Raw genomic sequence first — 27,636 nt, 5'->3', positions numbered from 1 at the left:
GTAATAGTTCTAAGATATATATTAGTACTTAAATATTGAATTATCAATAAAGGGCAATTTTATCCATTCTTGTTTAATGTCCAAAAATCGTCTGAAGAATTAATAATTTAAAGATATATATTCTCAAGAGTTGAGACTTAGAGACATGTATGATTAATTTCTAAATTATTTCTGATTGATGGATCATCATGAAAATGGTGAATGAGCCAGTTAGATCGACGCACAAATCCTTTCCTTCAATATAGTGAGTCTTTAGTCTATCGTATAGAGACATTGAGCGAGAGTGCGGATGGTTCTTAGAGAACATCGATACTGAACATGACCATACGAGAGATCACATGGATGTCTACTCACTCATCAGTGATCGTCTCGATGCTGTAGTGGTATGAGTAGTTCTTTAACCTGCAATGCCTCGACTGCTTAGTGGGATTGCTGTAGTTTGACTATACATAAACATGATTCCTTAGCCATTTAGATCCTTGTAGTGTATATTGGCTACAGTAGATTCATTGTAAGAATAGGATGTGTACCTAAATGGAATCTATCGATCTTAGTAGATAAGGAGTAGTCCTATAGGATTTGAGAGGCTGGGTGCTTAAGTCTGTGACCATAGCAAGGTGATAAATGAAAAGAAGTTTTCATTGGTATCACGATTTGGACTTGAGTTAATCGAATCTTTCATATGACGGATGCTGAGGTTTGACGAGTTTCCATAACCTCCATCTTATCGGAATTCACAATAAAAGAACTGAATCACACAGTAACTACACCTAGGAATTCTAACCATTCTATTCTATTGGATTGCCACCACATGCTGCTAGGCATCACTAGTAGATTATGAGAGCTCACTTAGATTATTTTGGATCGATGATCCTTGATAAGTGAGAGTTGAAAATGTCCAACACATCAAAGTATTTCGATGATACTATGATGGAGATCATGGTATATCTCACTACCAGACAGAATAGAACCTATGGAGCACACACAAAAGGGGTTTTATCAGATCAAACGATTGGATCATGATCAAATTATAATGTGATTGATGATTTGGATCAATATGTAAAAGTTACAATGATAGGATCAGCTAATAGTTAGCAAGGAGGATCTAATTATAATTGTTGCAATCCAATTTGATGAGATCAAGTTGGAAGATCAAGTCCTACATAATTAAATCAGATTTAATTTATTTGGGCTTGACTTAATTGAGTCTAATTAGGCATCTGAATTCAAGATTAAATCATAATTGGATTAGGAATGAGTTTGGAACGAATCGGGCTCGAATCGGATTCAAATCAAATTATCGGACTCAGATTGGACCCAAATTGAACCTAATTAGATAACAATGCAAGAGTCCCAGTCTTACTGGGACTCTCTCTCTCCTATCTCATGGTAGAAAGGAGGGGCGCACGTGGGGATGCGTGCCCCCTCGGCATGCGACAAAAAGAGAAGGCGCCAAAGGTTGGCGCCCCTCTTCCCTGGGACTCTCTATTTGATTGGGTTGGCGCCCCTCTTCCCTGGGACTCTCTCTATCTGATTGGGTTGGATTGGTTCGAGTTTAACTTAAGCTCTTATCAGATATGAGTTTAAAAATAACTGAACTCTATCCATCCCTTGGCCTACATCTATAAAAGGGCTGGGTTTTTCGGGTGTGGAATCATCACAACAAGCAAATCAGCCTAGGGTTCCACCTTGTGCTGCCCCCTCCTACTTTCCACATGCCCAAAGTCCTCATCTGGTCGGCCACAAAAAGAGAGAAATCAGAGAGGGAGAGATCAAAAAGCAGAGAAAAAAAAGGTGGACTTCTCCTAGTTCCTCTTGGCGTTCCTCCAGTGCTGCACGATAGCAGTTCTTGCAAATCTTCTACGACCGTCGGAGGAGATTAGATCCAACCAGCGAAACGGAGATCTGAAAAAAGCTAGCACCTCGGTGATCTCGGGCGCTTCGATCTACTTCAACCTGGTGTGGATATCTGTAGGAGCCGGACACGTATGCGGCTTTCAAATGGAACTTGCAGATATCCTTAGATCCGATCTGAAGAAGTTTTGCACTACAGGTAGGTGATCTAATCATCGAATTTTTCATATTATTTTAGAAATCAGATATGCATTATTATCTTATTTTTATCATATAAACTAGATCTGTAGATGTTAGATTAGATCTATGCATGCGTAAATTAAAATTTGTTTTAATCTATCTTCCGCTGCATGTTCAAAAATGTTTTGAAAAATTCTACATGCATGACACCTCGAAACCCAACATAGATATCAAGATAAATGCAACTGGTGGATAGGCAACCCTTACTGTTGGATGTTTGGAGGATAGCCAGGAGCCATGCCTTGTTCCATGCCACTCATGTACATTGTGGTGAATAGAGCTGCAAACTAGATGGCCTCTACATGGCGGAGCATTCTGGTGGCACTTTGTGGGGGATTGTGCAACTGCTCCCTTTCAGTTTTGAGACATTTTATTTTCTAATTTTGTTAGATGTATTAATACTAGATGGATATGACTCTGTAGCTTAATCAAAAGTAAAAATATAAATAAAAAAAGCCAAGAGCATTTCATGAGTCTTGTGGCAAAAGTCAGTAATTCTTTTCATTGAACGATTACTCATTTCAAATACTGATTCTAGAGATGTAACGTGGTCATTTTGTTTCAATATGATAGAATCATAGAATCTAAGCACTCGCAAGATATTAAGATGCTGAGTGAGTGTTATTGGGCCCATCCTCAAAAGGTTTAACACCAAGGTGCACATGGAGTAAGGTGTTTTTTTTTTCTTTGGTTGGGGGGAGAGGGGGGGAAGCTGATTCGAGGGGAATCTTATAGAAAGCCTCGAGTCTAGCACTTAAAAAAAAAAAAAAAAAAGTCAGGATGCCTACCTGGGACTCTCACTGGAAGGCCTCAGTGATGGCACGTGCATGCTGGTCTCTAAGGTTTTGCCCTTATACATCATAGAGGCTCATCACTCCTCCGGACTAGTCATAAAAAATTCACATCTTGAAAACTATGTATCATGCATTGCCAAACTTGTAAAGAAGAGACTGCATATATTCTGTCTCTGTTATATATGTTGGTGCTCCTAGTTGCATTTTTGGATGTTTACTATACCAGCCTTAAATATTGGCATCTTTTGAAACTCATTCATGAGGTTGACAGTGCAGAGGCATTCTTAGAAGTACTAGAAGATAATAATAACAAATAAACAGGTTCAGTTAAACAAGGTTAGTATATTTACCAGGGCCAGCCTTAAGTTTATAATATGCAGACAAAAAATTCATGTAGATAAAACTGGTACTAATTAGGGTTGGTTTGATGGAGTTAATTGATAGCATGCAGACTCCACTCCAGGAGCATAATAACAAATAATTTTATCACAATGAAATTTACGAAATTTATGATCACTAAAGTCTTAACTTTGAATTCAACAAGGATTAGGAATGTTCCTTTGGAATCTGCTGTGTTCAGATAGCTAAAGAAGTAAAGAACATTAACTGGATGTTGTGACCAGTATCTTTGTGATAACCATGCATTTCAAACTAATATGCTCTAAGATAAAAGATAACTTTCCATGCATAAATAAAGGGCCAAACAAAACTAAGCAATACCAGATGGATGTGCCGACATGGATGCTCAAATTGTTGATAATATCTAAAACTAAAGAATTTTCTAATGAGTTGTAAACTGCTGTTAAGACAATAATGGGACTTTGACATAGTAAAGTCTGGCAACTTCATTATGTAAGATATTTCTTGATCAAGAAATCAGGCAAGCAAAATCCCACGTGACCAGAGTGAAGATATATAGGCACATCCTAAGAACAAACAATTGACAAGGCAGTATCCCAGTTTTCCAACTTTGGCTCCAGAGAAATATTATGAGATATTTCAGGAGTACAGAAGAAATCTATACAAACAGAATTTGAATAGTAAATATAATGAAAGAAATGTTTCAAACCTGCATTTTCATAAGACGGCCAACCATAAGAAGAACCTATAAAGTACTGATTCTCAATATATATGAAGTGTTGCGCAGATCTGATGGCCTTTACATACGCTGTGTGGATGCTCTTGTCAATTACCAGATTCTTTCCACAAACAAGATTCTGTTATAGATCATTGACGATTAAAGAGGGTCCATTAGAAAAATACTATTCTTCACAATTCTGAACCAGTAGTTTGCTAGCTCTAGTAAATAATGGCATAATTATACTTCATATATAGAATGACAATAAAGTATCTTGATTCTTGAATGACATTGAAATCAATAATACATTTGAATAAAAAGGACTTGTGCCCTTGGACAGTAAAAGACTTGTGCCTTGGACAGACCTCAGCCTCAGCATCAGACACAGATTTGGGGAACCCTTTCACCGATCCGGAGTCAATAGATCGGAAAATCTGATAAGCCGAACATCATTAACAAGGATCTGATAATAATTAAAATAGAAATTTCGGTAAGTCACATGTCACATACCTGAATGTGCCAGTTCTCAGAACTTTTTTCCTCAGAAACCCATAAATTGGAATCACCATATGGATTGCTAGATGGACTGACTATCCATGAGATACGATCTATCTTTATTAGGGCGTCATCTTTCCAGTGAGTCACTGGTTTAAATTTCTGTCCAAGTACCCAAAATCTTGATGCTTTCTTCCAGCGCTGCTCAAAATTCTTAAGGACATCATAGGCAGCAGGGCCGTCAATTTTGCAGTGTAAATCATGCCATGGTTGTCTTGGACCTTTAGTTTGTCCCTGTACATCACCAAGAAGGACAAAAAGAAAATGAGACATTGTAAGAGAATTGATACAGATGTAACTAAAGATAAAGATCTCAACTCCATGTAAAAAGAAAATGCTGTGCAAGTTACAGATTGGAACCTGATAAACTCAAGGGTGATAAGTGTACCAGACAGGTCCAACAGATCTATAACAAGACAACAATTTTTAAATATTTTCAGTTTGCACTTGCATCTTGATTTTCAATTGCTGCTTTTCTTAGCTTCTAGGTTGGATATTTATTCAAGAGTAACTCTTCTTGCCAGAGTTTGATAGTGTCAGACATCTTTTCTCGGTATGTACAACCAGAATCTAAAGTAAACAAAAAATGAATCACCTCTTAGCTATTATTACAGCATTAAGTTAGAAGGCCCTGGATATGAATAGGGAGCAGGAAACACTTGTAGTCTGATTAAATATCCACATGCACATTATTCCAGAGTACTGAAAGAACTAAATGAGACTAGGATAGGTCCAACAATTCACATTATTTTCTCATAAAAAAATAACTGGAGGTTGCATATACTAATATCATACACACGATCAACATGGATAAATAACAATCATATTTTTATATGATTTAAAACAGTTACTGTGCAGATACTCATCACATACATAGGGCACATGGTTTGTAGGAAAGTGACCAAATTGGGAAGTGATCACTTTCTACAATGCGACTGTTCCAAAAAGTGGAATTTCACTGTGCAGTTTGTCTGGGAATTGAATATCAAACAAATGCCATTCTAAGACTTTGAATAAAATCATATTATCTCGATATTGATCAGTTAAAATATTTAAATAAAAATAATACATTAATAATTAATCATATAATTAATTATTGTTAACTAAATAATATTAATATATTAAATTATTAATATTATTCATTATATTTGAACAAAATATACAAAAATAACTTCATTTTTTATATTTAATAACAATTCTCTTAGTTATTTAATATTAGTAACAAATAATAGCACCAATACTATAAGAACTGGTCCATCTAAACCAAGTTCATTTGGGCCTTGAACAAAAGTCATCAGATAGTTTGCCGACCTCAACGAAGAAAGTCAGCAAATGGCTTGTCGACTTCACCCAGAGTCAAGTCGGCAAACGACTAGCCGATATCAACCAAATGGAAGTTGGTAAATGGTTTGCTAACTTTAATTCGAAAATCAGGAAAAAAAATAGGCATTCCCTACTTCATTTCAAAATAGGGGCACTGGTATTTCAAGCCACAAGGAACTGCCCTACCACTGATTTAAGGCGGCAACCACGAATAGTCCCTCTCCTTAGGACTCATTGACCGACTATTGGTCGACAAAAGAAGCCACCATCCCAACCCTTTCCCCCAACCAATTTCCCCTCTGCTAGCGCTCAGGAGGTCGTCACCTTCCAGTAACCACATCCTAGGGAGGCCACCGCCTTCCCTCACTGCCTTCTCTTCCTATGTAGACCCGATCAATCCCCCTACTCCACTTGCATCTCTCCTGCCTTTCCTCCTCTTCCCTATTTCATCCACGAATCCCCAACTTTCTACTTTGCGATAGCAGCCAGAACATCGCCACTTCGCACACCAAGACCATGGCCACCTGCAAGTAGGTCCTCTTCCTCTTCTTCTTTTTCTTCTTCTCTTTTCTCTCTCACACCACCCTATGATGGGAGGCAAAGGGCCATCCCAATTCCATAGGTGCCCTCTACTGCATCATCAGGAGCCAAGGCTGCCTTGATGGGGAGCCCTTGCCCCTTTCCTCTCTTCTCCCCTCTCTCTTCTCTCTGTTTCTCCTTGTGGAAGTGTCGTCCCTTCCTCTCTCTCTCATTCCCTTTCTTTAATTCTCTCTCCATCTCTCTTCTTCTTCTTCTCCTCTCTTTCTCTCCCCTCTTTGGGTGCTGGTGAGGACAATGGGTGGGTCCTCCAACTACCTGGCAGCCACACCATAGGTCATGCATGAGGGAGAAATTATTGGTTAGAACTGTTCTACCATTTGGACTTTGGATCATCCAATAAAAAGTGGCCACATCAATTCTGATTTAAAAAGCCAAGCAAAGGTTGTCATTGGATTTTGAATAGAAAAAGGTTCATTGTTATCCAAGCTTGGTTGAAATTTTAAATGAAAAGGTACACTTTTAACCAACATTCATCGAACCATCCCGAACCGAACGGTTTAAGGCACTCCGAGCCGTATCGATGGCAAACCGAGACAGTTTGATCGGACAAATCAGAACACCGGATGAGGGAGAGGGAAAAAGAGAGAGAGAGAGGAGAGCGAAAGAGGGGACGACACCGTCAGAGGCTGGTAGTGGCCCGCCAAAGCCACCAGAGGGCAACGGAGGCCTCCACGGCTCGATGTCGTCTGATAGGATATTTAATTGAAAGAGAGAGAGGTGGGGGATGATGGCACTGGAGAGAGGCACAATCAGCGGAGAGGCCGCCGAAGGGTATCGGGTGGCTATCGTGGCCATTGGGTGGCGAAAAATGCAAGGGAGGAGCCGCGGCTGGAGAACAAGGGCAACCGTCCTTGTTTAGTTCAACGTATTTTTTTTTAAAAACGATGATGAATAGTAAAGCTGGCAATGGGCCATTGCCGGCTTCACTACTTCAAGATTTTTTAAAAAACTAGAGAAAAAGTGAAGCCGGCAATGGGTGTGCCGGAATTGCTGACTTCACCATGGATGGGGTTTTTTAAAAAAAATCCTATAAAACAGGGATTATCGCCGTGTTTCATGCCGCGGCATTGCAGGCCGCAATTGCACCATCCGATAACCACAACGGCCAGTCAAAGGCCCTCCAATGGCCTCTCCGACATCTTCCCCTCCCTCGTTTTCTTTCCCTCCCCCCTCTATCTCTCTCTTTCTCTCGATTGAGATTTGGCAAACGAAGCGAAGGTCTTGGCAGCCTTCCAAGCATGCCCGCGGCCCACCTTGTGGCCATCGTCGATTTCTCCTCTGGCCATCCTCTCCCTCCCTCTCCCCTCCCCTCTTTCTCTCTTTTCCTCCTCCCCGATTCCCTTCTCTTCTACATCGGTTCACGCCGATCCAATCCGGTACGGATCCATACCGACTTGTACCGTCGATCAGCCGACACAGGTCTAAATTCTGTGGACCTTGCTTTTAACCATGGTATGGATCAAGATTTTAAATATCATGGAACGGAGGTATCCTAATATCTCCATGGAACAAGATGCCCCTATTAAATATATGCCCTAGAAGCCAATCTGACGAACACATTGTATTTTTTTAGGACAAATTTTGTACTTAACTCTTTCATTCATTAATAAATGGGCAATTTTTTTGCGTTATGTTCCTTGAATCATCTAAAAAATTAATAAAATGATGACACATATTCTTAAGGATTGAGAATATGAGGTATATGTCATTGATGGTTAATTTCTAAATTGCTCCCGATTGATAAATCATCATGGAGACGGTGATTGATCCGATGAGATTGATGCACGGATCACTTTCCTATGGGTAGACGAGTCTTGAGTCTATGGTATGGGGATACTGGAGTGAGAGTACAGACGGTTGTTAGAGAATATCAGTACCGAGCATGATCAATACGAGAAGTCACTTGGATGTCTACTCGTCAGTGACTTTCTCGATGCTATAGTTGTGTGAGTGGTTCTTTGACTTGTGGTGCCTCGGCTATTCACAGTGAGGTTACTATAGTTTGACTGCACATTCACTTAGTCTTCTAGTCATATGGATCCTTGCGGTATATGTTGGCTACAGTAGGTTTGCTGTAAGAGTAGGGTTCGCACCTAGATGGGATCTATCGACCTTAGTAGATAAGGGATAGTCCTATATGATTTATGAAGCTGAGTTTTTAAGACGGCCACGACAAAGTGATTAATGAAAAAGGATTTCAATGAGATTTCATAATTAGAACTTGAGCTGATTAAATCTTACATATGACCGATGATGGGTTTGACGAGTTTTTCATAACCTCCATCTTGTCGGAACTTACGATAGAAGAACTGAATCACATATTAACTACACCTAGAGGTTTATACTCTTTCATTCTGTTGGGTTGCCACTACATACTGCTAAGCATTATTGATGGATAGTGAGATCCACGAGAATTAATTGATGGTCAATAATTCTCATTGGGTGAGTTGAAATTGTTTCAATCTATTAAAAGGAGTTTCATGATATTTATGATGAAGATCAGGATGTCTCACTGCCAGATAGAATAGAACTTATAGAATCACACACAAAAAGAATTTTGACTTGATCAAATAATTAAATTATAAATTTGATTCACAAATGGGCCCAATCATCAATTTGATTGATGATTGGATTGAGATGTAAAAGTTATAAGAGAGGACTTACTAAAGGTTAGTAAGTTAGAGGAAGAATAATTAGCAATTATTGTTAAATTAATCATTAATTATTTGATTTGATTATTTAATTAAAGATTGAGCTTAATACAAATTAAATTGGACTTAATTTGGCACCCTTTGGGTCTAGTCCTAATCAGGTTTGGATTTGACTAAACCTAATTGAATTTGGAGTTGGATTGGATTCAAACCAAATTCAATTAGGGCTAGGAATTGAGATCCCAGTTGGACTGGGATTCTCTCTCATCCCACACGCCAAAGAAGAGAAGGGGCGCATAAGAGGGGCCACGCCTCCTCTAATGCGTGTGTGAAAAATAAGAGAGAGGGCACGTCCAAAGGTTGGCACACCGCTTCTGAGAGTCTCCTCCCTCTCTCTCTCTTATCTCTCTATCTTAATCCATTTTTAAAGGTTTGAATTTGATTCAAACTTTTAATATTTGAATTTGATTCAAAATCAAATGATAAGATAGATGGACAAGGGGAGTGATATCTATAAATAAGGGATAGAGGAAGCGACGCCCTAGATGATTGATCTGCGCCCTCCTCTCCTCTTCTTGCCGCCCAAGAGGAAGATCCCTCTTCCTCTCTTCTTCCTTCCTCTCCACGAAAGCCTTCTTCTTAGTTTCTTGAGAAGAAAAGGAGAAGTCAGATTCAGTTTGAAGGGAGAAAGATCTGCAAGGGAGCTAGCATCCCAGTGATCTTCGGATTCTCCTGATCAAGATAAATCCTGTGTGGATACCTGTAGAGGCCGGACACGTGTGCGGCTTCAAGAAACCTCAAAAGACATGCATGGATTTTAGATTGCGGTGAAAATCTACCCATGCAAAGGTAAAGATCAGATCTTTAATAGATTATATCTTAATCTAGTCAATGTAATGATGCCTGATTTTAAGATATGATCTCTATGCATGCTTAGATAATCTAATTAGATTTAAAGAAGTTTTAGATCTGAAATTTTCTTTCTACTGCATTTTGTTTTGAAATTTCTGCATGCATACTTATCACCATAAGATGGTTTTTCCTTCAAGTGGTATTAGAGCGGTCTTCCTATTATAAGATTAAGATCTAGATTTCATATTTGAAAATCTGTTTTCAGATCTGAAAATCTGAATTATAATGTTCATAAGATTGATTTCAGATTTGAAAAATTATTTTCAAGATCTGAAATCAAGAACGTTAGTTGATCATGCAATTGTTTTCAGATCTGAAAATCTGATTCAATTCATCGAGAGATGGATTTCAAGATCTGAAAATCTATTTTCAGATCTGAAATTCAAATTATTGATGTTCATGTAATTGTTTTCAAGATTTGAAAATCTGTTTTCAGATCTGAAAAATCCGATTTCTTATGTTCATGCACAATTCTTATCTAATTTTCATATGATCTGAATTTTATTAGATCTGAATTTAATCTTTATTATAAGTTCATGCATGAGATAATGTTCATAGATAGAGATCAATCTTGATATGATCTGTAATGGTATGGATGTTTTCAAATTAATGCAATTTGATTGAACATAAGATAATATTTTACCAGTCAATCTAAGATCATCCTGAAATAAGAATGTCCTGGCATAACGGTGAAAGCCCATTATGCCGGCAGATTGTCCTAGAATGAGAAGAGATTGATAAGGTATAACTTCATAAGAAATTTAACATGAACATAAGATAATCGTATGGGTGTTTTTCATGGATACATATAGTAATCTCCTTAAATCACTACAACCTTTGAAGTAGGGTGTATCATGAACACACCAAATTGATTTGCAATTTGCAATCTGTGGTGGCGGAAACCAATGGGCTGAACCGATTTGGAATTGATTGATCAACTGGTGTCTAAGACAAGTGATAGAACGGTGATCATTTAATTAAGACCGTTGCTTATGCATGAGGAGCCTCCCACCAATCTTGTACTTATCTGACCAATTTGATTGATTAAGTTTCTTTGGATTCCCAGTATTGAGTTCACCACATATGTTGCATTTGCATCATGATTCCGATCTTGGTGAACCAAGTCAGGATCTCTCAAGTAGATCCATGGTAATTGTGGATTTACATCGCATGTAAATTAAACAATTAAAATGAAGAGATCTAAATTAAATTTCCTCACACATATTAAGTCTAACGGTCTTCCACCGTTGTAGATGTGCGGGCGTCTTTCTGGTGTTCATTGTTCTCAGCTAGATACAGTGGTTCAGTTGCACCAAGGGGTGCAACCACTCTATTAGCATAAGATGTTGCAAGGTGAAGATGGGGTGGGCCTAATATCTATCAGACGAGAGATCCAATGATGGCTTTGCACTTGCGTTGAACAGTGGGTCTAACTTAACTAAGGAATGGAGCCAATATCTATTAGATGAGGCCTTCATGACTTAGAGACCGAATATCGCTACAATATGCTTGAAAAGCATTGGACAAGAGTTGTCCACTCATCAGCATGCATGTCACCAATATCTGTTAGATGAGGTGCGCATACATTGGTGGGACCATAGTACCCACTGGAAATTCTAATCGCGAAGGACTTCCGTTTCTTTATCAGAGTGTAAAAAATTCGAAGAAATAGTGGGTGGAATGTTTGTTTTAAAAGATCCTAAAACAAATTGAAAATTAAGTACAAAAATCTAATTAGAATCTCTTCTCTCTGCAGTTCATAATGTCAGCTTCCAATCCTTTAGCCTGAATTCTTGAAACCAACCAATTAACCAAAAACAACCACAAAGACTGACTTAGGAACCTCAGAATAGTTCTGAACTTAGAAAAAATAGGCTATGTACTCGACCAGAAACCCCTTGTTTTGCCAAACCGTCCAACTACTGAACAACGAACAGCATTTGACAAATGGACAGATGATGACAATAAAGTTAAGTGCTATATCTTGGCGTCGATGTCTAATGAACTCCAACGCCAGCACGAGGACATGAAGACTGCCAGGGCTATAATAACTCACCCACAAGAGTTATATAGTGAGCAAAGCCGGACTACACGCTATGAAGTGTCCAAAAGACTCTTCAACACTAAGATACGCGAAGCACAGTCAATCCATGATCATTGTTTGACAATGATTAAGGACTTGAAAGAGCTTGAGAAGCTCGAAATGATCATACACAAGAAATTGCAAGTGGATTTGATCCTGCAATCCCTTTCTAGTTCATATGGGCAGTTTATGATAAACTACCATATGAACAAGATCAATTGCACTTTACTTGAATTGCTAAATATATTGGTGACCACTGAAGGGAGCTTAAAAAGTTCAAGAGATACTGTTCTTGCTATAGAGTAGGCATCTACTTCCAAGAGAAAGTCTACTTGAAAGAAGAAGCTTGCAAAGAAACAAAAGCAAGAAAGCAAGCTAAAAAAGGACGCTCCCAAGAAGGCGACTAACAAGAAAAAATGTTTCCACTATAATGTTAATGGCCACTGGAAGAGGAACTGTCCTGTATACCTGGAGAGCCTGAAGAAAAAAAAAAGACACACCTTCTGAAGGTATGTCAAATCTACTCGTAATTGAATCAAATCTAACAATTTCCTCCATTTCTAGTTGGGTAATAGACTTTGGTTCAAGTGCTCATTTATATACTTCTATACAAGACCTGATAGAAAGCAGAGGGCTAAGGGAAGGTGAAATGATCCTTCCGATCGGCAATGGAGCAAGTGTTACTGCTGTAGCCGTTGGCACCTATCCTCTACGATTACCGTCGGAATTTAGTTTAGTTCTAAGAGACTGTTATTATGTACCTACTGCTAGCAAGAATTTGATTTCTGTATCTGTACTAGCACAAGATGAATACAATTTTAATTTCAATGAAAAGTACTGTTCCATTTATTTCAAAAACAAAGTGGTTGCATGTGATTTTTTAATTGATAGTATCTACCATTTACATATTGATGTATCTATGAACATATCCGAGCAAATAGTGAGTGTCATAGGATCTAAAAGATCTAGGGATGAGATAAACCATAGTTATATGTGGCACCTCAGACTTGGTCATATAAGAGAGGACAGAATAAGCAAATTGAAAAAGGATGGGATCTTTAACTCATTAAATTCTGAGTCATATCCAGTTTGTGAATCCTGCCTTCAAGAAAAAATGACCAAATTATCCTTTGTAGGATATAAGGAGAGAACCATTGAAATACTTATCCTGGTACACACCGATGTGTGTGGCCCATTTGATGTGCAGGCCAGAGGTGGTTACCTCTACTTCATTATCTTTATTGATGACTATTCATGGTATGGATATGTGTATCTTATGAGACTCAAATTTGAAGCCTTTGAAAAGTTCAAAGAATTCAGATATGAAGTAGAAAAATAAACCAAAAAATCTCTTAAGATTCTTTGATCAGGTCGAGGAGAATATCTTAGTGGAAAATTTTGGAATTATCTCAAGAAAAATGGCATAGTCTCACAATGGACACCTTCTGGTACACCTCAACTCAACAAAATATAAGAAAGAAGGAATAGGATCCAATTAGATATAGTCTGATCCATGATGAGCTTCATTGATTTACCTTTATTTCTTTGGAGACATGCTTTACTTTCTACAATCTATTTATTAAATAGAGTAACCTCTAAATCTGTTCTTACTACGCTATATGAAATGTGGCATGGTAAAAAACTAAGTCTTGGTCATCTCAAGATTTGGGGATGTCCAGCCTATGTCAAAAGACAACAGACAGATAAGTTAGAGGCTAGGTCTATGAGAACTAGTTTTATAGGATATCCTAAAGAGTCGTTAGGATATTATTTTTACTTCTCAAAAGATCACAATATACTTGTGAGTCGACACGCTATATTCTTGAAGAAACAGTTTATCCAAGATAGAGATAGTAGGAGGCAAATTGAGCTCAAAGAAAAAATCTTTGAAGAGCAACGAGTCATAGATAATTTAGTAGATCCGCCAGAGGGTATAGTACCTATTGGATGTAAATGGATCTATAAAAAAAAATAAATGCAGATAGAAAGGTAAAGACCTATAAAGCTAGGCTCGTGGTGAAAGTTTATAGTTAATGTGAAGGCATTGACTATCGGGATACTTTTTCGTCTGTAGCCATACTGAAATCCATCCGCATATTACTTGCTATTGCAGCTTATTATGATTATAAGATATGGCAGATAGATGTAAAAACTATATTTTTGAATGAATATCTTGAAGAAGATATCTATATGAAGCAACCTTTGGGTTTCACTTTCGATGATGGAGATCACAAAATCTGCAAACTGCATAGATCCATATATAGATTGAAGCAAGCATCTCAAAGTTGAAACACTTGTTTCAATGATGCGATCAAATCGTTTGATTTCATTAAAAATGAAGAGGAACCTTGTATCTTCAAGAAGGTCAATGGTAGTGCTATTACATTTCTCGTATTTTACGTGGACGACATCCTCCTTATTGAGAATGATATTTCCATGATGACTTTAGTTAAGAGTTGGTTGTCCAAGAAATTCTCTATGAAAAACCTAAAAGAGGCATCCTATATTCTCGGAATAAAGGTCTATAGAGATAGATCTAAGAGGATGCTTGATCTTTCACAGAAAATGTACATAGAGAAAGTGCTGAACAGGTTCAACATGAAAAATTCTAAAATAAAACTTTTACCCCTTATGCATGGCATTCATCTCTCTAAGAAGATGTGTCCAAACACATCTGAGAAAATTCAACACATGAGCAAGATCCCTTATGCTTCGACTATAGGGAGCCTCATGTATACCATGTTATGTATACGACCTAATATAGCCCTTGCTGTGAGTATCACGAGCAGATATCAGTCGAATCTAGACAAGCATCACTGGATAGCTGTGAAAAACATCCTTAAGTACTTGAGAAGGACTAAAATTTATTTTTGATCTTTGGAGGGGGATCTAAGTTGCGGGTTGAAGGATACACTGACTCAGACTTTATGTCTGATGCTGATGATAGAAGGTCTACATCAGGATGTGTTCTTATGCAATGGTGGTTCAACAAGTTGGAAGAGTTTTAGTAATCGATCATTGTAGATTCAATCATGGAAGCTGAGTACATCGTTGCATCGGAAGTTGCAAAAGAAGCCTAATATAAAAAGTTCATTGCAGAACTAGATGTTATGTCATCAGATGCCATCATATTGTACTGCGACAACAATGATGCCATAGCCCTAGTTAAGGAGCTCAGATCTCACGAGAAGTCCAAGCACATCGACCGGCGATTTCATATCATTCGCGACTACCTCAAGAAGAAATATATCGAGATGCCGAGAGTTGACTCCACGGACAATATGGTAAACCCACTAAGCCGCTTGGCCAGCAGAAGACTGAAGCTCACCTTGAGAAGATGGGACTTAGATACATGACGGATTAACATTAGTACGAGTGGGAGATTATCAGATGTATGCCCTAGAAGCCAACCTAGCAAATACATTGTATTTTTCTAGGATATAAATTTTGTACTTAACTCTTTTATTCATTAATAAATGAATAATTTTTATTTCATTCTTATGTTATGTGCCCTTGAATCGTCCAAAAAATTAATAAGATGATGACACATTCTCAAAGATTGAGAATTTAAGGCATGTGTCATTGATGGTTAATTTGTAAATTACTTTCGATCGATGGATCATTACGGGGATGGTGATTGATCCAGTGAGATTGGTGCACGGATCGCTTTCCTATGGATAGATAAGTCTTGAGTCTATATTATGAGAACACTAGAGCGAGAGTACAGATGGTTGTTAAAGAATATCGATACTAAGCGTAATCAGTACAAGAAGTCACTTGGATGTCTACTCACTCGTCAGTGACTTTCTCGATATTGTAATTGTGTGAGTGGTTCTTTGATCTGTGGTGCCTCGACTATTCTCTTGATCATGCATCCTGATGATATCCTCCATTTCTTTCCTTTTTTTTTCTTTGTTTTTTCTTTCCTTCTTTTCTTCTTTTTCTTCTACCTTCCTTTCTTTCCTTTTTTTCTTTCTTTTTGTCATCCCTTCCTTTCTTTTTTCCTTTTTTTTCTTCTCTCTTTCCTTGTTCCTTCTTTCCTTCCTTTCCTTTTCTTCTCCCTTCCCTTCTTTTTTTTATTTTTCTTCTTCTTTTCTTTCACTTTTTCCTTTTTTCATCTTTCTTTCTTTCCTCTTTCTTTTTCTTTCTCAATATGGATAAGTTTCGGAGTCGCGATCCCATTTCGATCCTATTTTCTCATAAGAACGGGATGGGATGGTTGGGATGCCCCATCCCTCCGGGATGTAAAACGTTGGTATGGATGATGTGGCAATTTTTTATTGGATGGTCCAAAGTCCATAGTATAGAACAATTTGAATCAATAATTTCTTTGCATGAGTCTTAACCCCACATCTAAGGTGATCGCTAAGTTTTCTTGGATCCAGGGATGTTGATACTCCTAGGGGTTAGTTTTAGGCTTGCAGATGTGCACCCAAATATTGGCTACCAGCAAGCAGATCTAGACTCAACTTCTGATCTAGAAGGAATTTTGAGATGTAGAGTCCCAAGTGGGTCCTAAAGACCAGGAGATTTCCAAGATTTTAAAATAATATCCATATTCAGTTTAAAGAAAATCTAAATATTTATATGTTTAGTCGAGGTCGTGTGTAACCTGGTTGAAGATATCCTCGACATTTTGTGAATTGATCTATAAGTAACCTCTACTCCTAGTTTTTTTATCATGCATGTTATATGAACTGATTTGTTGCTAAATTTTATAGCTGCATTTGGATAGTAGTCCAAGTATTTGAAATTTAAGTTATGAATATTACGTATGTATATGTTATGTTTAAATTAAGTATCATACATGCTCTACATACAAATGAATTTTAAAATATTGGATCAAGCATGAGATTTATCGGGCATAAATTGATTTTTTTCATTGATATGTGTTGATTTAATTGAATGTGATGTTTGCTCTCTAGTCTGAAAATGATCATATGGGTTCGTGATCTAGCCTCCTTCTAGACATCCAGTGGGGCAATTACTGGCACATGCTAATTGACAGCCAGAAGCTAATTTCCTTCTAGGCCATGCTAGTAGGGCCATCACTAGTACATGCTGCCATGAGCATATTTTCTATGTAATTTCAGAGCTAGTTTCCTTCTGGGCCTCTAATAGAACGATCACTAGTATGCACTGGTTGGCGACATGTTGTAGTCAAAAGTTAATCTCTTTCAGGGCTTGCCATGGGCCAATCATTGCCATAATTGTAAAAGACTGGGAGAGAGAGAGTGAATGCTTTATATACATTGATTTGGAAATTTATCTTTAGATAAGATGCATTAAAAATTTTTAAAATTTATATATTTTACATTAGCATGCTTTTTCTTATAATTGAAAATCTTATATTATGAAAATTGATATTTTATGCATGCTTGATCTTATTGAGCTTTAGCTCACTCATCTCTTTTCTACATTTTTCAGATGTCGAAGAGTAGATTGGATGGGGACTGGGTTGAGCAGAAAGGAAACGAAGGTTTAGTTGACTTCAAGGTTCGTCATGCTAGTATCGGACCCCAGACTAGGTGGTCAGTGATACAGTTCGATACACCGCCATACCATTCCATGCTGAGCCCAAACCGACACAACAAAGAGGGGACAGGGAGAAGGAAAGAGAGAAAAGAGAGAGGGAAGGGGAGGGAAGGAAAGGGATAGGAGGAAATGGACTCCAGAGGCCACCATTGTCACTGTCGAGGTGGTGGGCCCATCCCGATGCGACACAGAAGAGAAGGGGAGAAGAGAAAAAAAGAGAGGAAAGAGAGAGAGAGAGAGGGAGAGAGGAAAGAAAAAGAAGAGGGAGAAACAACCTTCGGAAGCACTACAAGGCAAGTAGGCCTCCATTCGATCGAAACAAGGGCCGCTTGTTTCTTTTTTTATTTTAAATCTATTAGGTGAAGTTGGCAATGGAGTTGCTGACTTTCCCATTATTTTTCTTTTTGCTAGCTTCGTTTGATAGAATCAAAATAAAAAAGAAATAAGGGCTGAAGTTCTTGTTTCGATCGAACGGAGGCCTACCACCTCTACAGCACCTCCAACGAACTCAGCGGCCCTCCGACAGCCTCCGGAGGTTGTTTCTCCCTTGCTTTTTCCTTCCCTCCCCTTCTCTATCTCTCTCTCTTTCCTTCTTCTCTCCCCCTCTCTGCTATGTTAGATTGGGATGAGGCCCACCACCAAAACAACAGCAGCAGTGGCCTTACCGGCTCTTCAACGGCCGTTTCCCTCTCTCCTGTTTTCTTCCCTCCCTTTCCCTCTCTCTTTTCCTCACTTTCCTTCACCCCGATTCCTCCTCAATGTCTCGTTTTGAAGGACGAAACCATCCCGGTCCACTAATGGCATGGTTTGACATGCCCCGAATTGATGGTTTGGGACAGTTCAGTCTTCCTTGGTTGACTTTATCTGTACTTTTCTTATATTAAAGAATTGATAAGACAAGTTGCATATTTTTACTTTATAACCTTGTCAGGACAATCATATTAAATTTATTATTCTAGAAGTATTGTTGTTATAACAATAACATTGCATAGGTTTTGAGTTGATATTAATATGAAAAGGGCAAATCTTGCATGTCCTGTGGAGATTTAACCCTAAGGATATGGTATCGTCTACCACGCATTTTATTCGTGAGTTCGAAATAGGGCATGACAAAAACATCAATACTTATTATTTACTAGATACAATAATTTTTTATTATTACTTATTACTCAATGTTTAAATAATATTATTTTATTTTTCATTATAAATATTAATATAACCATATACTGATTGAATAAAAATAATATCATTTTATATTAATTATTTTCAAAAATTCAGTGATAAATGATGGTATTGTTAATAACTGATAATAAATCTTATTCTATTTATTGTTATTGACTAAATAATATTAATAATATTTGTTACTAATAAGCAAGATAACAATTAAGTTATTAAATTATTTTTTTACGACTGAATAAAATAATATTAATCAAGGGCAATAATGATGGAGAAGAGAGAATGCTGAAAAGAAGAAAAGCAGAAAAACGGAGAGGAAAAGAAATAAGTGTCGTGGATCAAGCCCTAGTGATAGTTTGCACACTTGCCTATGGCATGGTCTCTGTACACCAATACACCATGTAATCTAGGCACAAAATGTGTAAATTAACACCCAAAAAGCTAGATCCAATTTTCTCACAAATCCAAAACCCTAAGAACACATAGAAAACAAAATGCATAGACTAAACAGTAATTATTTGAATTGTCAAAGGGAAAAACAACTAACTTTTTGACACTTGCACTCCCATTGGAGCATTGAACATAAATAGACAAGTTTGGTGGAACATCTTACCAAGAATTTTTTTTTTAATTGGTTCATTAATTTGATATCTTGAACAGAAGTTCCTTAGCTTTCCACCTTTTTGCAGTTAAAATGACAATCAACTTCAATATATTTAGTTTATTCATAATATACTAAGATAAATTTCCAGATATCATAAAACAAATATGGAAGGACCCCTCAAGAGAAATTTCATTTGTAAAATTAAGGATTTCGTACATATTAATTCAACAGATAATGTGAGCCCTATGTTCTACCTAATAACTGGATTGAGCATGGAATAACTTTCTATTGACAATAAAGTCTATCCAAGCACCATCAAGAAAACCTCAGAATGACCATCATGTTTATAGCACATGCCTTGGTGCACATTTCAAATATTGATGAATGGAACTGCTACACCAAGTTAGGGCTTTCGAATAAAATGCTTAAGTTGACAGGTGACACTCACAATGGATTATAAGTTAGCTAAGAAATGGTCAAGTAGATTATTTTTCCACTAGCATTATGTATATTCTGGATTGCCTGAAGTTTCTGAAAATCAAGAGATACCTAGCATCAGAGGCCATATTAAAAGTCTATACTAGTTTAGATCCAAACACACATACTTCCTATCATTAGCTTCTTCAACTCCCAAGAAGTGCTCAGCTTTTCCAGGTATTTGGTAGAAGATTCTTTTACGAATTTCTTCGAATGTTTTGGCCCTTAATCATAGTTTCATAATCATGGCCTCACCTCCATAGATAGCAAGCATGATGAAACACGAAGAGTATGTATGATGAATGTCAAAATATTAGACATCTTTTCAATTCATATGAAATCACCAAATCTGAAAATTTATTGAACAAGGCCCAACATATTTCCTCATCCATAGATTTATCTCTTGCACAAAGCATGTTCCTCCTTAAGAAAAAACATCAGAATTTCACAAACACTTCTGCTAGTGGATCCCCAAGTATATAGATATTTGATACACCTGACCAACATAAGGGCAGTTTACATTGGTTATAATAAATAAAATGTTATAGTATTGAATTTAGCAAGAATAAGTTCTCCTATAGTCCACTCTTTGAAATTGTGGATGTCCATCTACTTACACCCTATTTCAATCAAGGATTGCCAACTCGGAACCGAACCTCATGCCAGCCAACCGGCAATACAAGTCGATACGTCCCCCGTACCGGGCCCGAACCAACATGGAAATAGGAGATGAACCAAGGAGGAAAAGAGAAAGAAAGGGGAAGGGAGGGAAAGGGAAGGAACGGATGGCTAGTGGAGATGCCTGTGGTGGCCACTAAAGAGCCATGGAGGATGCTGGAGGGCCACTAAGACCTCCTGAGCTCCATGGTCCTCTATGAGAGAAATTGAGAAGAGAGAGAGATAGAGAGAAAAGATAAGGGAGGGGAGAAGAGGGAGGGGAAGGCGATGGGAAGGCCGTCGGGTGGTCTAACATCCCCCCCACGGCCACTATGGGTTCGAAACAGGAGCTTCGCCCCTATTTTGTTGGGTTTTTCAAAAAATCCAACACAGTAAAACTAGCAATGGATTTTTTAAAAACCCGATGAAACATGGATGAAGTCCCTGTATCGAACCCATGGCAGCCACGAAGAGATTTTGGGCCACAACCTCCTTGCCGCCTTCCTCTCTCTCATCTCCCCTCCCTTCCCCTCTATCTGTCTTCTCAATTTCTCTCATAAAGAACCGTGGAGATTCGGAGTCTCGACAGCCCTCTGACAGCCTCGGTGGCCCACCACAGGCCTTCTCCTCCCCTCCCCTCCCCTCTCTTTCTCTCTCTTTCCTTCTCCCTCGCTTCGTTTTCAGCCGACATTCTGAATCGAACGTCCGAACCGCATCGATTTGCTGCTATTACGGTTCGACACGCCCCTAACTATCCAGTTCGAGCTGGTTCAGTGAACGTTAGTTTCAATCATTCTACAAACCATCACATTGATATTTTACATCCTTCTGTCCAAGGTTTTAAATCTCGTGGGATGAGGCTGTCCCAATTTTTTCATGATATGGGATGCGTTGCCATTCCACCCCGTCCCGACATTTGAGACAGAGGATGTCCCAAGATGTTCCGATCGGGATGCTCGGATGCTAGCGGGACGGCCTGTCCTAACACATGAGATGGTACCCCATCCCAGTGTCACACAGGGCGTCCCGCTGGGACCTGAATCTCTATTTTTGTCTATATGCTTATAGAAGACAAGTGACTATATGAAAATTATGAATTCAAAATATATTTTAATCCGTTATGTTTTATTGAATTCACTATCATATTGCTAATTAATTTTCATAGGGAAGACAAATTTAAGAAGAACAGATAAACCTATATCCATGGATTGAGGATCAGATCCATACCAACTATCCAAAGTCCATCAGTGACTAATTGGGTCCTGGCACGCACCTGCAACCCTAATCCTCAAGGAGGGGGGCTGATCCAGTTGACACCACTTCCTACTAAAAGGTACCAAGTCGGACACAACTAGCACCAAACGGCTCACACTCTCACCTGATATCAATTAGGGCATCGGCAAAAAGGCATCCATACCCTTTTTTTCTTTCTTTTTTTTTCTTTTTGCTGGCATTCAAATGAGAACAGGAGGAAAGAGGAGGAGGAACAGCAAAAAAGAAATTGAATATAAAAAACTAATCAAACCGATGTTGGTGCACCATAAACCCAATCATGAACACTAAAAACTCACCTGATCCTAATAATAGAAACTAGACAAACCCTAGAAAATGCTTACAACCCGTAACAACCATAAAAAAGGGAAAACAAAACAAAAGAATAAAAAGAAAGGGTCCCATGATGAAATTGGGCTCAAGCAATGTATTGTGTTTTGGTAGGTGGGCATCCTGATACCAAACCAACTTGATACAGACAAACCTACTCTTGGTCCCCAATCAGTATTAGCACTAAGATTGGGTCTTTAAACCTTGCTTATAGCAGCAAGGCCTATAAAAAATTTGGAACATATGACCATAATTTCTATAAGAAAACTTCACAAAAAAAGAATCACACATTGGTTCACAAACTAAATTTTGTTGTCCAGCATTAATTGACCGTACTAGTGGTCAAGATTGTATTCAAATATGTGCTTCTGAATTTTGTTAGTTCCATAAGTCTGGTACCACATTTATCATATCCCCAAGTTAGGTTATTTGGAATATAGATCCAAGAAATTCTGGGATTTCCAAATCATGTAGCAAATAAGCACGCAATGGACAAGAAAGCTTTAATGCTATTGGCTTACATGACAAGATAAGAATCACAATTTCGTACCGTTGTTTATTGGAAATAGGATTTTTATGGTTGATGAGACTTAAAGATAGCAAAAGTTGAAAGCATATTATGTTGAATCCTCAGTTTAAGTGTGTTTGAACTGAGAAGCATAGATGGGACCTGTAAAAAGATATCTAAGACTGAGGTTAGAAAAGAACATTATGGTTAAATAGTTGAATTTTTGGGTTTGTTATAATTTTATGGAATGGGAAAGAGTTGAATATGACTAAAATAGAAAAATTAAAAGAAATTTAAATAAATTGTAGTAGAGTTTGAAAATGAAAATTAAGGATTGAGGAGCTAGTTGATCTTTAAATTCGAGAAAATTTAGAAGGGAGAACCCAAATAAAATTACTAGAAAACAGGCTGGAGAAAATATTAGAGGAACATCATATTCTGCCGAATTCCAAATTGTAGCATCAAAGAGTGAAAGAATTACATCTTTCATCCATGGACCGCTAAAGATGAAAGAATCCATTGCCTCAACCTCAATATTTAAAACCTAAATTGATATGCCCCAGGTCAAGAAGACATTATCCCTTCATGGAACCCCAATCCTGGTTGACCATAACAAGGACATCCCACCAATAGGATTTTTAATGAAAAATTTCCTTAGATAAACACTTGGTGTAAAGCCCTCTCCAAGGGCTACTTGTCAATGACTTAACCATTCCATTTCTTAGGGGAGAAAATCAAATATTGCTAACTTTTAGCAATGCTAGTGAAAGTAGCTAATTAATATGGCCAAACTTTGGCAAAATTCAACTTGATAAAGAAAGGTAGACTTGGTCCCAGTTTGGTATTTTTGTAAATAGCAAAGCTCTTGTCCATACAGCTTTTAAATAAAGAGCCATTTGCTATTTGGTGACTAGAGTTTTGAAGTGCTGTGGAACTTTAATAATTGTTTAGTAAGCAAATTGAGAAAGTGCCTTGGTATCTAGAGACAATCATAAAGAATATTATATAGAAAAATTAATTATCTAACTGTTTATACTATCAAAAACTATTATTATAAAACATTTTTATATTTATTTTCATGTTTCAATCTAAATAATATCATAAATGATATTTTTAAATGTTTATAAAAATCTAATTATATTTTTATAGCATTATCTAATGATATTGTAAAATGATAAAATTATATTTTTACTATAATATAATATTATAATAATATTATAATAATATTAATATTAAATAGTGATATTATTACTATTAATAATATTATAATGTTATTATTATTTGATTATTAACATAAAAATATTATATTATTATATTATCTAATACTATGATATTACATTATATTGTATTATGAAGAATTATCATGGCATTGTAATAAAAAATAATTCTTCAATTTTATTAAAAAATAATAATAATTTTATAATATTAGTATATAATATTATTATTATATTACATTATTATATACTATTAACATAATATTATTTTTAATGTTATGATAATATATTGATATTATAATATTATCATCAAGGTTTATAATTTTTTTATTAAGCTCCATATTGGTACCATGCTAATATAGTGTCCATACTTTTATACTCTATACTAAGGTTCGTTGTACCAATACTGGAGGAGCTATCCATTGGTGACTAGTTCAACAAGGTGGGGATCCATACCATGCCGTCCTAAGGCATTCTGGCACAAGGAGAGCCACATAGGGAGGGGGAGAGGAGGGAGATTTCGAATTGAAATCAGCAAATTGTCAATATTGATTTCAATTCAAAATCGACAAAAAAAAAAAAATTAGCATCCCCTTTTCAAAACAAAACGGGGGATCCCTATTTTAATGAAGCTTTCGAGCCATCTCTCTCCCTCCCTCTCCCTCTCTTACCCTGCCTTTCCTTTCTCTCCTCCATCTCCCCATCCCTCTCTGGTAGGAATTCCATTTCGAACCCAAGAGAATGAACCAAGGTTCACCGTACCGGTACCGGACCCCGTACCGATGAAATTCTGTTTAATGTCGATACGCGGTTCCATACGATATGGTAATGTCAGTACGCTTCGGTATGATGTATCGGTATGAGACCAGTACGGTATGGTACGGGCAGTATGGGGCGGTATAGGGCGGTACGGCATTCCATGGAATGAACTCTATAGGTAACCAATCAGTCCAATTTGGTATGCTCCGAACTAATTGGATTAGCGTAGTTCAATGGCCCTTGGTCGGTATACCCAGGACAGAGATTTGTTTGATGTAGCGAGACTTGGTATGCCCCCCCCCTGGTCAATATACCTAGAACAGGGATTTGTTTGATGAACCAAGACTTGGTATGGCCCCCACTGAGTCTCAATTCAATACTAGTATGGTACGACATGTTGGTATGGGACATCATACCTCAATATGGCGAATCTTGATTATTATTATTATTATATTATTATATTAGTAGAATATTATAATAATATCATGTAATGTAATGTAAAGGTATCATATTATATTATAATATGTTACTATATTATTATAATTTATATGATATTATATTATACAATTATATCATATAACATAATTTTATTTATTATATTATACTATGTTATGCATTTTCATCTCTATAGAATTTTCATATAAATGAAAGCAGCTTCCCTTTTTTTCTCAAGTAGAGCTTTTAAAGCTCGAAGTTGGAGTTTTTCCCTAGCATACTTTTCTCAATTTTCAGAGGGGCTAGAAAGCTATTTCAGAATTCTCAAAATCATCCAAAAAATCTTTTAGGCCTCCTAAAAGTTCTTTTTGGTCCTCCAATTGCAATAAACAGGACATTTCTAGATGAAAGTAACATACCAAACAGCAGTAGCATAATAGATGATGAAGCTATAGACTTAAGCTTGATATACATTGTTGATTGATACCCTTGAAGCTTAAGTTGGTTTTCCCTTATAGCTTAAGCCGGTGGCCTCAAGTGGTTAGTTAACAAACAACACATTGGTTCACCTTTGATTAATTGTATGCCTAAGTCATCTCCCCAGTACACAATGAAAAGGAACATGTGGACTATTTGATTATCATGGCAATGGTCGTATTTGGTCTCCAAGTTTCTTAAGAAACCAAAGAGGAAATCAGTAATGGCATGGCTGTTATATTATCTTCTGAATTATAGTATTCCTCAATGGGGATGATGCAAAAATTTGAAAATGGAAATATCCCGAAAACTTAAATGCAAAAATCTTTTTTCTTTCTTCAATTATTGAATGTATGGCTTGAGATATCAAACCAAGGAATTAGCTGGAAACCTTGTAATCCTTTCAAGTTTCAAGCTCAAATCCTCTTTTTATGGACCCTGTATCTAGATCTGCTTTTCACTTCCGAGAATCTGATTCTGGAATTATCTAAGGCATATCTCTTTAAGACTTTAACCATTGGTTTCTCATTCAAAATCAGGCTACGGTCATGCCTTCTACACTTGCTAATGTCCAGGGTCTTCATCACTGGAGTAGAAAAAAAAAAGTAGAAAAATGAAACTGAGAATGCATTTACTACATGTGAATCATTAATGACAAGTGTAAAGGGAGGCAAGCATATGGATGGTTGTACCTGTTATCTCATTGGGTTTTCTCTTGGTCACCTAGCATTCGCAAATTATTATTCTTCATCTCCAGCTTATTTTAGGTGACTATAGTTCGTCTTCCAGAATTCTTTTCCACAATTAGCTAGGTGCCATCCACTTCTATTTTGTTGTACTCAAGTTTTGAAGTTTCAGCTAAAATCCAATCCAAAAGTGACCAAAATTTTTGGCTTCCATCAGTTTTGTCCCATTTCAGCCACTTTTAGCCAGTTTTGATAAGTTTCAGTTGAGTGTCTAGCAGTTTTATCACTGGAACTGAGTTTTTTACCCTTTCATTGTTTCGCTCACGTGCGTGCACTCACTCACACACCACACACACACACACACACATATATATATATATATTAACATTTCTAAATTTTGTCAATGTTATTCAATATTGCATTAATCAAAGACCCTAATGAAATAATCTATTATTTTTGGTTAAGTGTTGTTATCAAAGTGATGCCTCTTCACTAACTAGAGAGCATTATGTATTCTTACCATTTTTCTTTTTCTAACCTAGATACATTTTTTCTCTTTTTTAGAATAACATGATATTAAAAAAAAAAGGAAATTTTGAAATAACTGGGTTCTGGTTTCAATGCCTTGTTTCCTTGCTTGAATGGGTTATTCAACTGAAATAGAATGATATATGCTTAGAGAAAACTTTAGTTGAATACAAAAATTAGAGCAAATATGGAAAATTACAAAAAGTAGAGAAACGGATAGGGAAACTCTAGAATAGAAGAAATGTTTAATATATTTTAATGCAATAAGCTCTAAAGCTAATTTCAGTCTGATAAAATGATATGAAATTTTTTTTCTTCATTGCTATTCTTACTTTTTCTATCTTTTGATTGAATCTCCAAAATTCAGAGGAAAATTGCCAAAACCACTGCAGCAATCAAAACTGAAACTCTGTCCCCAAGACGAAAACTGACATGAAGTTTAAAACCTTGAGCTTAACACTCCCCTCCCCCTTGGAGCGTCAATCAGACCATGCACATAGAGGGATAACACAACAACTAAGATGAGCCAAGATGACAACTGTTATACAAAATAAATAATTGTGATGGGATTTGAACTCATAACCTCCAGTGGACTGAGCTCTAATACCATGCTAACTAACCAATGGAAGCTAAGAGCTTGGGCTGTTAGGAAGTAGTTAACCCCCCATGGCATTACATAACATTAGGGGAAAAAAAAAAATCTGACGGTGATGCACCTTGCCAAGAAAAAGAGAGAAGTTGACTTAATTTTGGTGAGACCTCTCATCTTACGATGTTCTGCATATGATCTTATCCACAAAATCACCGACATGGCAGGTCACCAAAATTTCTCTTATCTACATTCTTAACAACAAGGTATTTTCATTTCTTCCCATTCTTGCAGCTACT

General features: G+C 37.1%; 1 protein-coding gene across 1 annotated transcript in view; it reads right to left on the bottom strand.

The window, feature by feature from the left end:
• The window catches only part of LOC105061203 (phospholipase D delta), a 141,542-nt gene that overhangs the window by 105,334 nt on the left and 8,572 nt on the right, over window positions 1–27,636 (bottom strand). The window contains 3 exon segments of the mRNA XM_010945178.4: window positions 3,958–4,105; window positions 4,332–4,400; window positions 4,477–4,755. Of these exon segments, the coding sequence (XP_010943480.2) occupies window positions 3,958–4,105; window positions 4,332–4,400; window positions 4,477–4,755 (496 nt within the window).

Source organism: Elaeis guineensis, chromosome 11, assembly GCF_000442705.2.
Source record: "Elaeis guineensis isolate ETL-2024a chromosome 11, EG11, whole genome shotgun sequence".
Classification (NCBI taxonomy): Eukaryota; Viridiplantae; Streptophyta; class Magnoliopsida; order Arecales; family Arecaceae; genus Elaeis; species Elaeis guineensis.
This window is presented reverse-complemented; position numbering and strand designations above follow the sequence as displayed.